The sequence below is a fragment of the Salmo trutta genome, unplaced genomic scaffold, assembly GCF_901001165.1.
Source record: "Salmo trutta unplaced genomic scaffold, fSalTru1.1, whole genome shotgun sequence".
NCBI lineage: Eukaryota > Metazoa > Chordata > Actinopteri > Salmoniformes > Salmonidae > Salmo > Salmo trutta.
In genome coordinates this window covers 158,032-176,410 of record NW_021822297.1, presented here as the reverse complement: position 1 = coordinate 176,410, position 18,379 = coordinate 158,032, and the positions used below count along the sequence as shown (strand labels likewise).

At 45.3% G+C, this 18,379-nt stretch overlaps 1 protein-coding gene across 1 annotated transcript in view; it reads left to right on the top strand.

Annotated features, from left to right (window-relative positions):
• The window catches only part of LOC115181559 (dedicator of cytokinesis protein 1-like), a 197,114-nt gene that overhangs the window by 48,667 nt on the left and 130,068 nt on the right, over positions 1-18,379 (top strand). Inside the window, exons 8-9 of the mRNA XM_029743452.1 lie at positions 1,970-2,097; positions 12,764-12,859. Of these exons, the coding sequence (XP_029599312.1) occupies positions 1,970-2,097; positions 12,764-12,859 (224 nt within the window). The remainder of the gene's footprint in view (positions 1-1,969; positions 2,098-12,763; positions 12,860-18,379) is intronic.

The following is an 18,379-nucleotide window of genomic DNA, read 5'->3' as shown; positions in this document are numbered from 1 at the left end:
TGTCTCTCCATTCCTCCTCTCTGACCCCATGTCTCTCCATTCCTCCTCTCCTCTCTGACCCCATGTCCCTCCATTCCTCCTCTCTATCCTTCCCACTGTTTGTCCCTCAGGCCCCTAACTGTCATTTTAACCACACGGCACTGTGCTATACCTCTAGATTGGAATTTCTGGGTTTAATAACATATGTTAATTTATCATAGACCGCCTCGGGTAACTCTCTCCATATGGATTTCCTACTCGCTGTCTCTCTCTCTCTCTCTTTCTCACTCTTTCGCTCCCTTTCTCTCACTCCTGTTCCCTCTCTCTCTCTCTCCCCCCCTCTCTCTTTCCCTCCCTCTCTCTCTCTCGCTCCCTCTCTCTCGCTCCCTCTCTCTCGCTCCCTCTCTCCCTCTCTCTCGCTCCCTCTCTCCCTCTCTCTCTCTCGCTCCCTCTCTCGCTCCCTCTCTCGCTCCCTCTCTCTCGCTCCCTCTCTCGCTCCCTCTCTCTCGCTCCCTCTCTCCCTCTCTCTCTCTCTCCCCCCCTCTCTCTTTCCCTCCCTCTCTCTCTCTCGCTCCCCTCTCTCTCGCTCCCTCTCTCTCGCTCCCTCTCTCCCTCTCTCTCGCTCCCTCTCTCCCTCTCTCTCTCTCGCTCCCTCTCTCGCTCCCTCTCTCGCTCCCTCTCTCGCTCCCTCTCTCTCGCTCCCTCTCTCCCTCCCTCTCTCTCTCTCGCTCCCTCTCTCTCGCTCCCTCTCTCTCGCTCCCTCTCTCCCTCTCTCTCTCTCGCTCCCTCTCTCGCTCCCTCTCTCTCTCTCTCTTTCACTCCCTCTCTCTCTGTATTTCTCTCTTTCAATTTAATGTCTTTATTGTCATGGGAAACATATGTTTACGTTGCCAAAGCAAGTGAAGTAGATAATAAACAAAAGTGAAATAATCAATAAAAAATGTACAGTAAATATTACACTCACAGAAGTTCCAAAATAATAAATACATTTAAATAAAATCTTAGGGCTTAGGCTGGGTTACTTTAGTACTTTGTGGATGAATGAATGGATGGGTGGGTAGATGGATGGGTGGGTGGATGGATGGATGGATGGATGGATGGATGGATGGGTAGATGGATGGGTGGGTAGATGGATGGATGGATGGATGGATGGGTAGATGGATGGGTGGGTAGATGGATGGATGGGTGGATGGGTGGGTGGGTAGATGGATAGATGGGTAGATGGATGGGTGGGTAGATGGATGGGTAGATGGATGGGTGGGTAGATGGATGGGTGGGTAGATGGATGGGGTGGGTAGATGGATGGGTGGATGGGTAGATGGATGGGTGGGTAGATGGATGGATGGGTGGATGGGTGGGTGGGTAGATGGATGGATGGGTGGATGGGTGGGTGGGTAGATGGATAGATGGGTAGATGGATAGATGGGTAGATGGATGGGTAGATGGATGGATGGATGGATGGATGGGTAGATGGATGGGTGGGTAGATGGATGGGTGGATGGGTGGGTGGGTAGATGGGTAGATGGATGGGTAGATGGATGGATGGATGGGTAGATGGATGGGTGGGTAGATGGATGGATGGGTAGATGGATGGGTGGGTAGATGGATGGGTGGGTAGATGGATAGATGGATGGGTGGGTAGATGGATGGGTGGGTAGATGGATGGGTGGGTAGATGGATGGGTGGGTAGATGGATAGATGGATGGGTGGGTAGATGGATGGGTGGGTAGATGGATGGATGGATGGATGGATGGGTGGGTAGATGGATGGGTGGGTAGATGGATGGGTGGGTAGATGGATGGGTGGGTAGATGGATGAGTGGGTAGATGGATGAGTGGGTAGATGGATGAGTGGGTAGATGGATGGGTGGGTAGATGGATGGGTGGGTAGATAGATGGATGGGTGGGTAGATAGATGGATGGGTGGGTAGATAGATGGATAGGTGGGTAGATGGATGGGTAGATTGATTGGTACTGTATGTTTCCTGCAGACTGCCGGGAGATCCTGCTTCCTCTGATGACAGAACAGCTGAAGTTTCATCTGGAGAAACAGGAGGAACTGGAGGCCTGCTGTCAGCTACTGAGTAACATTCTGGAGGTGCTCTACAGGAAGGATGTGGTGAGGAACACACAGAACACACTACCTCTGTTCTATACTGTCCCCTATATTCCCACCCCTCTGTTCTATACTGTCCCCTATATTCACACCCCTCTGTTCTATAGTGTCCCCTATATTCACACCCCTCTGTTCTATAGTGTCCCCTATATTCACACCCCTCTGTTCTATACTGTCCCCTATATTCACACCCCTCTGTTCTATAGTGTCCCCTATATTCACACCCCTCTGTTCTATACTGTCCCCTATATTCAGACCCCTCTGTTCTATACTGTCCCCTATATTTACACCCCTCTGTTCTATACTGTCCCCTATATTCACCACCCCTCTGTTCTATACTGTCCCCTATATTCAGACCCCTCTGTTCTATACTGTCCCCTATATCCACACCCCTCTGTTCTATACTGTCCCCTATATTCACCACCCCTCTGTTCTATACTGTCCCCTATATTCAGACCCCTCTGTTCTATACTGTCCCCTATATCCACACCCCTCTGTTCTATACTGTCCCCTATATTCACACCCCTCTGCTCTATACTGTCCCCTATATTCACACCCCTCTGTTCTATACTGTCCCCTATATTCACACCCCTCTGTTCTATAGTGTCCCCTATATTCACACCCCTCTGTTCTATACTGTCCCCTATATTCAGACCCCTCTGTTCTATACTGTCCCCTATATTCACACCCCTCTGTTCTATACTGTCCCCTATATTCACCACCCCTCTGTTCTATACTGTCCCCTATATTCACACCCCTCTGTTCTATCCTGTCCCCTATATCCACACCCCTCTGTTCTATAGTGTCCCCTATATTGAGATCCCTCTGTTCTATACTGTCCCCTATATCCACACCCCTCTGTTCTATACTGTCCCCTATATTCACACCCCTCTGTTCTATACTGTCCCCTATATTCACACCCCTCTGTTCTATACTGTCCCCTATATTCACACCCCTCTGTTCTATACTGTCCCCTATATTCACACCCCTCTGTTCTATACTGTCCCCTATATTCACACCCCTCTGTTCTATACTGTCCCCTATATTCACACCCCTCTGTTCTATAGTGTCCCCTATATTCACACCCCTCTGTTCTATAGTGTCCCCTATATTCACACCCCTCTGTTCTATACTGTCCCCTATATTCACACCCCTCTGTTCTATCCTGTCCCCTATATTCACACCCCTCTGTTCTATACTGTCCCCTATATTCACACCCCTCTGTTCTATACTGTCCCCTATATTCACACCCCTCTGTTCTATAGTGTCCCCTATATTCACACCCCTCTGTTCAATACTGTCCCCTATATTCAGACCCCTCTGTTCTATACTGTCCCCTATATTCACACCCCTCTGTTCTATACTGTCCCCTATATTCACACCCCTCTGTTCTATACTGTCCCCTATATTCACACCCCTCTGTTCTATACTGTCCCCTATATTCACACCCCTCTGTTCTATAGTGTCCCCTATATTCACACCCCTCTGTTCTATACTGTCCCCTATATTCAGACCCCTCTGTTCTATACTGTCCCCTATATTCAGACCCCTCTGTTCTATACTGTCCCCTATATTCACACCCCTATGCTTAAGGTCCTAAATGATATCATAACCGCCATCGATAAGAAACAATACTGCACAGCCGTATTCATTGACCTGGCCAAGGCTTTCGACTGTCAATCACCGTATTCTTATCGGCAGACTCAGTAGCCTTGGTTTCTCAAATGATTGCCTCGCCTGGTTCACCAACTACTTCTCAGGTAGAGTTCAGTGTGTCAAATCAGAGGGCCTGTTGTCCGGACCTCTGGCAGTCTCTATGGGGGTACCACAGGGTTCAATTCTCAGGCCGACTCTTTTCTCTGTATACATCAATGATGTCGCTCTTGCTGCTGGTGATTCTCTGATCCACCTCTACACAGACGACACCATTCTGTATACTTCTGGCCCTTCTTTGGACACTGTGTTAACTAACCTCCAGACGAGCTTCAATGCCATACAACTCTCCTTCCATGGCCTCCAACTGCTCCTAAATACAAGTAAAATTAATGCATGCTCTTCAACCGATCGCTGCCTGCACCTGCCCGCCCGTCCAGCATCACTACTCTGGACGGTTCTGACTTAGAATATGTGGACAACTACAAATACCTAGGTGTCTGGTTAGACTGTAAGCTCTCCTTCCAGACTCACATCAAACATCTCCAATCCAAAATTAAATCTAAATTGGCTTCCTATTTCGCAACAAAGCATCCTTCACTCATGCTGCCAAACATACCCTCATAAAACTGACCATCCTAACCAATCCTCGACTTCGGTGATGTCATCTATAAAATAGCCTCCAACAATCTACTCAGCAAATTGGATGCAGTCTATCACAGTGCCATCCGTTTTGTCACCAAAGCCCCATATACTATCCACCACTGCGACCTGTACGCTCTCGTTGGCTGGTCCTCGCTACATACTCGTCGCCAAACCCACTGGCTCCAGGTCATCTATAAATCTTAGCTAGGTAAAGCCCCGCCTTATCTCAGCTCACTGGTCACCATAGCAACACCCACCCGTAGCACGCGCTCCAGCAGGTATCTCTCACTGGTCACCCCCAAAGCCAACACCTCCTTTAGCTGCCTTTCCTTCCAGTTCTATACTGCCAATGACAGAACGAACTGCAAAAATCACTGAAGTTGGAGACTTATATCTCCCTCACTAACTTCAAGCGTCGGCTGTCAGAGCAGTTTACCGATCGCTGCAGCTGTACACAGCCAATCTGTAAATAGCCCAACCCACTACCTCATCCCCATATTATTTATCCTCTTGCTCTTTTGCACCCCAGTATCTCTACTTGCACATCATCATCTGCACATCTATCACTCCAGTGTTAATTGCTAAATTGTAATTACTTCGCCACTATTGGCCTATTTATTGCCTTACCTCCTTACGTCATGTGCACACACTGTATACAGATTTTCTATTGCGTTATTAACTGTACGTTTGTTTATCCCATGTGTAACTGCGTCATTGTTTTTGTCGCGCTGCTTTGCTTTATCTTGGCCAGGTCGCAGTTGTAAATGAGAACTTGTTCTCAACTGGCCTACCTGGTTAAATAAAGGACTTGTTCTCAACTGGCCTACCTGGTTAAATAAAGGACTTGTTCTCAACTGGCCTACCTGGTTAAATAAAGGACTTGTTCTCAACTGGCCTACCTGGTTAAATAAAGGACTTGTTCTCAACTGGCCTACCTGGTTAAATAAAGGACTTGTTCTCTACTAGCCTACCTGGTTAAATAAAGGACTTGTTCTCAACTGGCCTACCTGGTTAAATAAAGGACTTGTTCTCAACTGGCCTACCTGGTTAAATAAAGGACTTGTTCTCAACTGGCCTACCTGGTTAAATAAAGGACTTGTTCTCAACTGGCCTACCTGGTTAAATAAAGGACTTGTTCTCAACTGGCCTACCTGGTTAAATAAAGGACTTGTTCTCAACTAGCCACCTGGTTAAATAAAGGTAAAATATAAACAAATGAAGCCTAACTGATTCTAGATCAGTTCTCCTTCTCTGAGATGTGTTGTGGTACGAGCCCAGGTCCACTCTAACTTTATTACATTGATCACCTGTTAGTCCACTGTATTAAATATAATATTGATCACCTGTTAGTCCACTGTATTAAATATAATATTGATCACCTGTTAGTCCACTGTATTAAATATAATATTGATCACCTGTTAGTCCACTGTATTAAATATAACATTGATCACCTGTTAGTCCACTGTATTAAATATAATATTGATCACCTGTTAGTCCACTGTATTAAATATATATTGATCACCTGTTAGTCCACTGTATTAAATATAATATTGATCACCTGTTAGTCCACTGTATTAAATATAATATTGATCACCTGTTAGTCCACTGTATTAAATATAATATTGATCACCTGTTAGTCCACTGTATTAAATATAATATTGATCACCTGTTAGTCCACTGTATTAAATATAATATTGATCACCTGTTAGTCCACTGTATTAAATATAATATTGATCACCTGTTAGTCCACTGTATTAAATATAATATTGATCACCTGTTAGTCCACTGTATTAAATATAATATTGATCACCTGTTAGTCCACTGTATTAAATATAATATTGATCACCTGTTAGTCCACTGTATTAAATATAATATTGATCACCTGTTAGTCCACTGTATTAAATATAATATTGATCACCTGTTAGTCCACTGTATTAAATATAATATTGATCACCTGTTAGTCCACTGTATTAAATATAATATTGATCACCTGTTAGTCCACTGTATTAAATATAATATTGATCACCTGTTAGTCCACTGTATTAAATATAATATTGATCACCTGTTAGTCCACTGGTATTAAATATAATATTGATCACCTGTTAGTCCACTGTATTAAATATAATATTGATCACCTGTTAGTCCACTGTATTAAATATAATATTGATCACCTGTTAGTCCACTGTATTAAATATAATATTGATCACCTGTTAGTCCACTGTATTAAATATAATATTGATCACCTGTTAGTCCACTGTATTAAATATAATATTGATCACTGTTAGTCCACTGTATTAAATATAATATTGATCACCTGTTAGTCCACTGTATTAAATATAATATTGATCACCTGTTAGTCCACTGTATTAAATATAATATTGATCACCTGTTAGTCCACTGTATTAAATATAATATTGATCACCTGTTAGTCCACTGTATTAATATAATATTGATCACCTGTTAGTCCACTGTATTAAATATAATATTGATCACCTGTTAGTCCACTGTATTAAATATAATATTGATCACCTGTTAGTCCACTGTATTAAATATAATATTGATCACCTGTTAGTCCACTGTATTAAATATAATATTGATCACCTGTTAGTCCACTGTATTAAATATAATATTGATCACCTGTTAGTCCACTGTATTAAATATAATATTGATCACCTGTTAGTCCACTGTATTAAATATAATATTGATCACCTGTTAGTCCACTGTATTAAATATAATATTGATCACCTGTTAGTCCACTGTATTAAATATAATATTGATCACCTGTTAGTCCACTGTATTAAATATATTGATCACCTGTTAGTCCACTGTATTAAATATATATTGATCACCTGTTAGTCCACTGTATTAAATATAATATTGATCACCTGTTAGTCCACTGTATTAAAATAATATTGATCACCTGTTAGTCCACTGTATTAAATATAATATTGATCACCTGTTAGTCCACTGTATTAAATATAATATTGATCACCTGTTAGTCCACTGTATTAAATATAATATTGATCACCTGTTAGTCCACTGTATAATATATTGATCACCTGTTAGTCCACTGTATTAATATAATATTGATCACCTGTTAGTCCACTGTATTAAATATAATATTGATCACCTGTTAGTCCACTGTATTAATATAATATTGATCACCTGTTAGTCCACTGTATTAAATATAATATTGATCACCTGTTAGTCCACTGTATTAAATATAATATTGATCACCTGTTAGTCCACTGTATTAAATATAATATTGATCACCTGTTAGTCCACTGTATTAAATATAATATTGATCACCTGTTAGTCCACTGTATTAAATATAATATTGATCACCTGTTAGTCCACTGTATTAAATATAATATTGATCACCTGTTAGTCCACTCTACTAAATATAATATTGATCACCTGTTAGTCCACTCTACTAAATATAATATTGATCACCTGTTAGTCCACTGTATTAAATATAATATTGATCACCTGTTAGTCCACTGTATTAAATATAATATTGATCACCTGTTAGTCCACTGTATTAAATATAATATTGATCACCTGTTAGTCCACTGTATTAAATATAATATTGATCACCTGTTAGTCCACTGTATTAAATATAATATTGATCACCTGTTAGTCCACTGTATTAAATATAATATTGATCACCTGTTAGTCCACTCTCCTCCATCCACTCCAGTAAAAACAACACGCTAGTGAAAAGCAGCTGTGGGACTACTAGATTAATCTCTGGAATGTATTAATGTCCTGCACTACAGAGTTTCTGATATAATTGCTGTAATCCCGTTCCATATCAGAAACAAATGATTATTTCATGGATCTTTCCTTCAATAATTGAGTTGGTTTCATTGGCAGAGTTCCCATAATTCAATACAGAGAGAGAACCATCACTCAATATCATCGTTTTTTTCCCCCCAACCCATTCCCTCCATGTGATATGAATTCAGCGCAGAACTCCATTAGTTATTGTGTTTGGAAAGCAACAGAGCGGTGCTGAAATCAAAAGGCACAGTGACGTCAGAGATGGTATAGAAACATGAGAGAGGGCCCTGTTGGGATTGCATAATGTCATGCGTCATACCTGACACATTGAGAGGAGAGATCAGATACTACCTTTAAAGATTGGAGATGGAGTGATGCGTGTGTGTGTGTGTGTGTGTGTGTGTGTGTGAAAATAGCACTGAATTATTGAAGGTTTTGGGGCAGTGGAAGCGGTAGCTAGCGTGCCACTGTCTTAGATGGATTCGTCCACAGACAGCCCAGATCCCCACTCCCCCTGCTCGCTGTGCCCTTCATCCTCCTGGCTAGCCATGATTGGCTGAGATAATGAAGGGGTTAGAAATGCCAATAGATTAGATCTGATTGGTCTGTAATGTCACAGTGGCTTCTTCGTAAACGTCAGGTGCTGCTATGGTCAGGTGACTTGGAAATAGAGCTCTTTGGCCACGCACACTAGTGGTGGATTCGCCGTCGAAAAATAGGACATGTATGCAGAAAAGTACCTCATACCTACTGTAAAATATGGTGGTGGGTCACTGATGTTATGGTAACATATGGTGGTGGATCACTGATGTTATGGTAACATATGGTGGTGGATCACTGATGTTATGGTAACATATGGTGGTGGATCACTGATGTTATGGTAACATATGGTGGTGGATCACTGATGTTATGGTAACATATGGTGGTGGATCACTGATGTTATGGTAACATATGGTGGTGGATCACTGATGTTATGGTAACATATGGTAGTGGGTCATTGATGTTATGGGGCTATTTAGCTTCCACTGGTCCTGGGGGTCCTTGTTATTTAGCTTCCACTGGTCCTGGGGGTCTTGTTATTTAGCTTCCACTGGTCCTGGGGGTCTTGTTATTTAGCTTCCACTGGTCCTGGGGGTCCTTGTTATTTAGCTTCCACTGGTCTTGGGGGTCTTGTTATTTAGCTTCCACTGGTCCTGGGGGTCTTGTTATTTAGCTTCCACTGGTCCTGGAGGTCCTTGTTATTTAGCTTCCACTGGTCCTGGGGGTCCTTGTTATTTAGCTTCCACTGGTCCTGGGGGTCTTGTTATTTAGCTTCCACTGGTCCTGGGGGTCTTGTTATTTAGCTTCCACTGGTCCTGGGGGTCCTTGTTATTTAGCTTCCACTGGTCCTGGGGGTCTTGTTATTTAGCTTCCACTGGTCCTGGGGGTCCTTGTTATTTAGCTTCCACTGGTCCTGGGGTCCTTGTTATTTAGCTTCCACTGGTCCTGGGGGTCTTGTTATTTAGCTTCCACTGGTCCTGGGGGTCTTGTTAATAAGGTCAACAGCATCATGAACTTTACCCAGTAACAGGACATTTTAGCCTAAAACAAGGTTGCCTGAAAATGGGCCCCAAGTAGATCTTCCATGAAGACGACCTCCCCAAGCACACGTCATAACCCTCTTCCTATCTTCTTTATTGTATTACTTGTTCAACAAAATCTCTTTCTCTGAGCTGTTCTACTAGTATAAAATAATATACTTGTAAAAAATAACATACAATATAGCTCCGTATTTGTGTTAAGGATGTTTGCAAAGCAACAAAGATGACTAGCATCATCATTTATAAAGCATCTCAGGGGTTTGTGGTATATTTAAGCAATAAGGCACGCGGAGGTGTGGTATATGGCCAATATACCACGGCTAAGGGCTGTTCTGAGACACAACGCTGCATACGGTCTGATATACCACGGCTAAGGACTGTTCTGAGACACAACGCAACGCAGTATACGGTCTGATATACCACGGCCAAGGACTGTTCTGAGACACAACGCAACGCTGCATACGGTCTGATATACCACGGCCAAGGACTGTTCTGAGACACAACGCAACGCTGCATACGGTCTGATATACCACGGCCAAGGACTGTTCTGAGACACAACGCAACGCTGCATACGGTCTGATATACCACGGAGACCGTATACCACTGCTAAGGGCTGTTCTGAGACACAACGCTGCATACGGTCTGATATACCACGGAGACCGTATACCACTGCTAAGGGCTGTTCTGAGACACAACGCTGCATACGGTCTGATATACCACGGAGACCGTATACCACGGCTAAGGGCTGTTCTGAGACACAACACAACGCAGTATACGGTCTGATATACCACGGAGACCGTATACCACGGCTAAGGGCTGTTCTGAGACACAACGCAACGCTGCATACGGTCTGATATACCACGGAGACCGTATACCACGGCTAAGGGCTGTTCTGAGACACAACGCAACGCTGCATACGGTCTGATATACCACGGAGACCGTATACCACGGCTAAGGGCTGTTCTGAGACACAACACAACGCTGCATACGGTCTGATATACCACGGAGACCGTATACCACGGCTAAGGGCTGTTCTGAGACACAACGCTGCATACGGTCTGATATACCACGGCTAAGGGCTGTTCTGAGACACAACACAACGCTGCATACGGTCTGATATACCACGGAGACCGTATACCACTGCTAAGGGCTGTTCTGAGACACAACGCTGCATACGGTCTGATATACCACGGAGACCGTATACCACGGCTAAGGGCTGTTCTGAGACACAACACAACGCAGTATACGGTCTGATATACCACGGAGACCGTATACCACGGCTAAGGGCTGTTCTGAGACACAACGCAACGCTGCATACGGTCTGATATACCACGGAGACCGTATACCACGGCTAAGGGCTGTTCTGAGACACAACGCAACGCTGCATACGGTCTGATATACCACGGAGACCGTATACCACGGCTAAGGGCTGTTCTGAGACACAACACAACGCTGCATACGGTCTGATATACCACGGAGACCGTATACCACGGCTAAGGGCTGTTCTGAGACACAACGCTGCATACGGTCTGATATACCACGGCTAAGGGCTGTTCTGAGACACAACACAACGCTGCATACGGTCTGATATACCACGGAGACCGTATACCACTGCTAAGGGCTGTTCTGAGACACAACGCTGCATACGGTCTGATATACCACGGAGACCGTATACCACGGCTAAGGGCTGTTCTGAGACACAACACAACGCAGTATACGGTCTGATATACCACGGAGACCGTATACCACGGCTAAGGGCTGTTCTGAGACACAACGCAACGCTGCATACGGTCTGATATACCACGGCCAAGGACTGTTCTGAGACACAACACAACGCTGCATACGGTCTGATATACCACGGCTAAGGGCTGTTCTGAGACACAACACAACGCTGCATACGGTCTGATATACCACGGAGACCGTATACCACGGCTAAGGGCTGTTCTGAGACACAACGCTGCATACGGTCTGATATACCACGGAGACCGTATACCACTGCTAAGGGCTGTTCTGAGACACAACGCTGCATACGGTCTGATATACCACGGAGACCGTATACCACTGCTAAGGGCTGTTCTGAGACACAACGCTGCATACGGTCTGATATACCACGGAGACCGTATACCACGGCTAAGGGCTGTTCTGAGACACAACACAACGCTGCATACGGTCTGATATACCACGGAGACCGTATACCACGGCTAAGGGCTGTTCTGAGACACAACACAACGCAGTATACGGTCTGATATACCACGGAGACCGTATACCACGGCTAAGGGCTGTTCTGAGACACAACGCAACGCTGCATACGGTCTGATATACCACGGAGACCGTATACCACGGCTAAGGGCTGTTCTGAGACACAACACAACGCTGCATACGGTCTGATATACCACGGAGACCGTATACCACGGCTAAGGGCTGTTCTGAGACACAACGCTGCATACGGTCTGATATACCACGGAGACCGTATACCACGGCTAAGGGCTGTTCTGAGACACAACACAACGCTGCATACGGTCTGATATACCACGGAGACCGTATACCACGGCTAAGGGCTGTTCTGAGACACAACGCAACGCTGCATACGGTCTGATATACCACGGAGACCGTATACCACGGCTAAGGGCTGTTCTGAGACACAACGCTGCATACGGTCTGATATACCACGGAGACCGTACACCACGAGTATGACAAAACATTTCTCTTTTTACCTGCTCTAATTACATTGGTAACCAGTTTATAATAGCAGTACGGCTCCTCGGAGGTTTGTGATAAAACAAGCATTTTTGCATCATACCCGTTATATATTGTCTGATATACGCACAGTTGAACTACTGTTTCAGCCAATTAGCATCCAGGACCCAAACTAGCCAGTTTTATAAATCTCAACATACACTGTTGAAAACATTCTGTGTCTATCGATTTCCTCAGTGAAATATCAACCTAATCTCTTGTCCTCCTCCTCCTCCTCCACCTCCTCCTCCTCCTCCATCTTGTGTGTCCAGGGTCCTACTCAGTGGCATGTCCAGATCATCATGGAGAAGCTCCTGAGGACAGTCAACAGAACAGTCATCTCCATGGGCAGAGACTCTCCTCTCATTGTAAGTGACTCTTCTTCAAACCTCCCAACCAGCCTCCTGAACCTCTAAAACTCTGTTCCTACTTCTTCCCTTCTCTCCTGTGTCTGGGAATCTGACAACCAGGATTTCTGAGAGAGAAAAAACGGGAAACTTTCGACAAAGTTTCTAGAATTGTTCAACCCTAATTGTCCCTCTGCAACATCAACTTCCATCCGCAGCATCACAGAGCGATGGAAACCTTGTTCTGAGTGAGTCATCCCTAGACTCACACAGCTTCATGTAGATTCACTCCAAAGGTTCCCTTGATCTCCCTCACCGCTTTCATCTGCTTTATTAGCCTGGCTATGTCATATTTCAGCGTGTTTGTGTGTGTGTTCCGTGTGTGTGTGTGTTCCGTGTGTGTGTGTGTTCCGTGTGTGTGTGTGTTCCGTGTGTGTGTGTGTTCCGTGTGTGTGTGTGTTCCGTGTGTGTGTGTGTGTGTGTTCCGTGTGTGTGTGTGTGTTCCGTGTGTGTGTGTGTGTTCCGTGTGTGTGTGTGTGTTCCGTGTGCGTGTGTGTTCCGTGTGTGTGTGTGTTCCGTGTGTGTGTGTGTGTGTGTGTGTGTGTGTGTGTGTTCCGTGTGTGTGTTCCGTGTGCGTGTGTGTTCCGTGTGTGTTCCGTGTGTGTGTGTGTTCCGTGTGTGTGTGTGTTCCGTGTGTGTGTGTGTTCCGTGTGTGTCTGTGTTCTGTGTGCGTGTGTGTTCCGTGTGTGTGTGGGTTCCGTGTGTGTGTGGGTTCCGTGTGTGTGTGTGTTCCGTGTGTGTGTGTGTTCCGTGTGCGTGTGTGTGTGTGTTCCGTGTGTGTGTGTGTTCCGTGTGTGTGTGTGTTCCGTGTGTGTGTTCCGTGTGTGTGTTCCGTGTGCGTGCGTGTGTGTGTGTGTTCCGTGTGTGTGTGTGTGTTCCGTGTGTGTGTGTTCCGTGTGTGTGTGTTCCGTGTGTGTGTGTTCCGTGTGTGTGTGCGTGTGTGTGTGTTCCGTGTGCGTGTGTGTGTTCCGTGTGTGTGTGTGTGTTCCGTGTGCGTGTGTGTTCCGTGTGCGTGTGTGTTCCGTGTGTGTGTGTGTTTCGTGTGTGTGTGTTCCGTGTGTGTGTGTTCCGTGTGTGTGTGTGTTCCGTGTGTGTGTGTGTTCCGTGTGTGTGTGTGTGTTCCGTGTGTGTGTGTGTGTTCCGTGTGTGTGTGTGTTCCGTGTGTGTGTGTTCCGTGTGCGTGCGTGTGTGTGTTCCGTGTGCGTGTGTGAGATCTGTCACCTAATACAGACATCGTTCCTAAAGCCAGACCCATGCAGGTTCTCTGTGAGTTATCTAATCAGTGGATTCTCTTTGTGCGTCCCAAATGGTACACTATGTCCTATTGGCTCCTATAGGGCTGTGGTCTAAAATAGTGCTCTATATAGGGAACAGGCTTCCATTTTGGGACACTGGTTCTGTGATACTGAGGCCGAGCCAATCATCCTCTCAGCTGGAACTCTGAGACAATTAAGTCACTGATAAGTCATTCTGTAACTGTGCTGTCATCCTGACGACGCCCCGCCCGCCGCGACAGGCACTCATCCATTACATGAGGCTGACGGTAGGAACGTGGCAGGAATGTGGGGACCTTGGCAAGGACGCATACTATATGTACACAGTTGGGGTGATTTGACAATGGATGTACTGTAGGTTGCAGACCAAACCAAAGGACAACTGGAATATGGATTACTAAATGTGATCGGAATTCCGGGATACGGAATATTATGGGATTTGAAGTTATAGTAGAATGGAGAGGTCAGATGTCCCAGTAGTTACAGTAGAATGGAGAGGTCAGATGTCCCAGTAGTTACAGTAGAATGGAGAGGTCAGATGTCCCAGTAGTTACAGTAGAATGGAGAGGTCAGATGTCCCCAGTAGTTACAGTAGAATGGAGAGGTCAGATGTCCCAGTAGTTACAGTAGAATGGAGAGGTCAGATGTCCCAGTAGAATGGAGAGGTCAGATGTCCCAGTAGAATGGAGAGGTCAGATGTCCCAGTAGTTACAGTAGAATGGAGAGGTCAGATGTCCCAGTAGTTACAGTAGAATGGAGAGGTCAGATGTCCCAGTAGAATGGAGAGGTCAGATGTCCCAGTAGTTACAGTAGAATGGAGAGGTCAGATGTCCCAGTAGTTACAGTAGAATGGAGAGGTCAGATGTCCCCAGTAGTTACAGTAGAATGGAGAGGTCAGATGTCCCAGTAGTTACAGTAGAATGGAGAGGTCAGATGTCCCAGTAGAATGGAGAGGTCAGATGTCCCAGTAGAATGGAGAGGTCAGATGTCCCAGTAGTTACAGTAGAATGGAGAGGTCAGATGTCCCAGTAGTTACAGTAGAATGGAGAGGTCAGATGTCCCAGTAGAATGGAGAGGTCAGATGTCCCAGTAGTTACAGTAGAATGGAGAGGTCAGATGTCCCAGTAGTTACAGTAGAATGGAGAGGTCAGATGTCCCAGTAGAATGGAGAGGTCAGATGGTCCCAGTAGTTACAGTAGAATGGAGAGGTCAGATGTCCCAGTAGTTACAGTAGAATGGAGAGGTCAGGTGTCCCAGTAGTTACAGTAGAATGGAGAGGTCAGATGTCCCAGTAGTTACAGTAGAATGGAGAGGTCAGATGTCCCAGTAGTTACAGTAGAATGGAGAGGTCAGATGTCCCCAGTAGTTACAGTAGAATGGAGAGGTCAGATGTCCCAGTAGTTACAGTAGAATGGAGAGGTCAGATGTCCCAGTAGTTACAGTAGAATGGAGAGGTCAGATGTCCCAGTAGTTACAGTAGAATGGAGAGGTCAGATGTCCCAGTAGTTACAGTAGAATGGAGAGGTCAGATGTCCCCTGTAGTTACAGTAGAATGGAGAGGTCAGATGTCCCAGTAGTTACAGTAGAATGGAGAGGTCAGATGTCCCCAGTAGTTACAGTAGAATGGAGAGGTCAGATGTCCCAGTAGTTACAGTAGAATGGAGAGGTCAGATGTCCCAGTAGTTACAGTAGAATGGAGAGGTCAGATGTCCCAGTAGTTACAGTAGAATGGAGAGGTCAGATGTCCCAGTAGTTTACAGTAGAATGGAGAGGTCAGATGTCCCAGTAGTTACAGTAGAATGGAGAGTAGATGGTTACAAAGGGAGAGGTCAGATGTCCCCAGTAGTTACAGTAGAATGGAGAGGTCAGATGTCCCAGTAGTTACAGTAGAATGGAGAGGTCAGATGTCCCAGTAGTTACAGTAGAATGGAGAGGTCAGATGTCCCAGTAGTTACAGTAGAATGGAGAGGGTCAGATGTCCCAGTAGTTACAGTAGAATGGAGAGGTCAGATGTCCCAGTAGTTACAGTAGAATGGAGAGGTCAGATGTCCCAGTAGTTACAGTAGAATGGAGAGGTCAGATGTCCCAGTAGTTACAGTAGAATGGAGAGGTCAGATGTCCCAGTAGTTACAGTAGAATGGAGAGGTCAGATGTCCCAGTAGAATGGAGAGGTCAGATGTCCCAGTAGTTACAGTAGAATGGAGAGGTCAGATGTCCCCAGTAGTTACAGTAGAATGGAGAGGTCAGATGTCCCAGTAGTTACAGTAGAATGGAGAGGTCAGATGTCCCAGTAGTTACAGTAGAATGGAGAGGTCAGATGTCCCCAGTAGTTACAGTAGAATGGAGAGGTCAGATGTCCCAGTAGTTACAGTAGAATGGAGAGGTCAGATGTCCCAGTAGTTACAGTAGAATGGAGAGGTCAGATGTCCCAGTAGTTACAGTAGAATGGAGAGGTCAGATGTCCCAGTAGTTACAGTAGAATGGAGAGGTCAGATGTCCCAGTAGTTACAGTAGAATGGAGAGGTCAGATGTCCCAGTAGTTACAGTAGAATGGAGAGGTCAGATGTCCCAGTAGTTACAGTAGAATGGAGAGGTCAGATGTCCCAGTAGTTACAGTAGAATGGAGAGGTCAGATGTCCCAGTAGTTACAGTAGAATGGAGAGGTCAGATGTCCCAGTAGTACAGTAGAATGGAGAGGTCAGATGTCCCCAGTAGTTTACAGTAGAATGGAGAGGTCAGATGTCCCCAGTAGTTACAGTATAATGGAGAGGTCAGATGTCCCAGTAGTTACAGTAGAATGGAGAGGTCAGATGTCCCAGTAGTTACAGTAGAATGGAGAGGTCAGATGTCCCCAGTAGTTACAGTAGAATGGAGAGGTCAGATGTCCCAGTAGTTACAGTAGAATGGAGAGGTCAGATGTCCCAGTAGTTACAGTAGAATGGAGAGGTCAGATGTCCCCAGTAGTTACAGTATAATGGAGAGGTCAGATGTCCCAGTAGTTACAGTAGAATGGAGAGGTCAGATGTCGCCAGTAGTTACAGTAGAATGGAGAGGTCAGATGTCCCCAGTAGTTACAGTATAATGGAGAGGTCAGATGTCCCAGTAGTTACAGTAGAATGGAGAGGTCAGATGTACCAGTAGTTACAGTAGAATGGAGAGGTCAGATGTCCCCAGTAGTTACAGTAGAATGGAGAGGTCAGATGTCCCAGTAGTTACAGTAGAATGGAGAGGTCAGATGTCCCCAGTAGTTACAGTAGAATGGAGAGGTCAGATGTCCCCAGTAGTTACAGTAGAATGGAGAGGTCAGATGTCCCAGTAGAATGGAGAGGTCAGATGTCCCCAGTAGTTACAGTAGAATGGAGAGGTCAGACGTCCCAGTAGTTACAGTAGAATGGAGAGGTCAGATGTCCCAGTAGAATGGAGAGGTCAGATGTCCCCAGTAGTTACAGTAGAATGGAGAGGTCAGACGTCCCAGTAGTTACAGTAGAATGGAGAGGTCAGATGTCGCCAGTAGTTACAGTAGAATGGAGAGGTCAGATGTCCCAGTAGTTACAGTAGAATGGAGAGGTCAGATGTCCCAGTAGTTACAGTAGAATGGAGAGGTCAGATGTCCCAGTAGTTACAGTAGAATGGAGAGGTCAGATGTCCCAGTAGTTACAGTAGAATGGAGAGGTCAGATGTCCCAGTAGTTACAGTAGAATGGAGAGGTCAGATGTCCCCAGTAGTTACAGTAGAATGGAGAGGTCAGATGTCCCAGTAGTTACAGTAGAATGGAGAGGTCAGATGTCCCAGTAGTTACAGTAGAATGAGAGGTCAGATGTCCAGTAGAATGGAGGGTCAGATGTCCCAGTAGTTACAGTAGAATGGAGAGGTCAGATGTCCCAGTAGTTACAGTAGAATGGAGAGGTCAGATGTCCCAGTAGTTACAGTAGAATGGAGAGGTCAGATGTCCCAGTAGTTATAGTAGAATGGAGAGGTCAGATGTCCCAGTAGTTACAGTAGAATGGAGAGGTCAGATGTCCCCAGTAGTTACAGTATAATGGAGAGGTCAGATGTCCCAGTAGAATGGAGAGGTCAGATGTCCCCAGTAGTTACAGTAGAATGGAGAGGTCAGATGTCCCAGTAGTTACAGTAGAATGGAGAGGTCAGATGTCCCAGTAGAATGGAGAGGTCAGATGTCCCAGTAGAATGGAGAGGTCAGATGTCG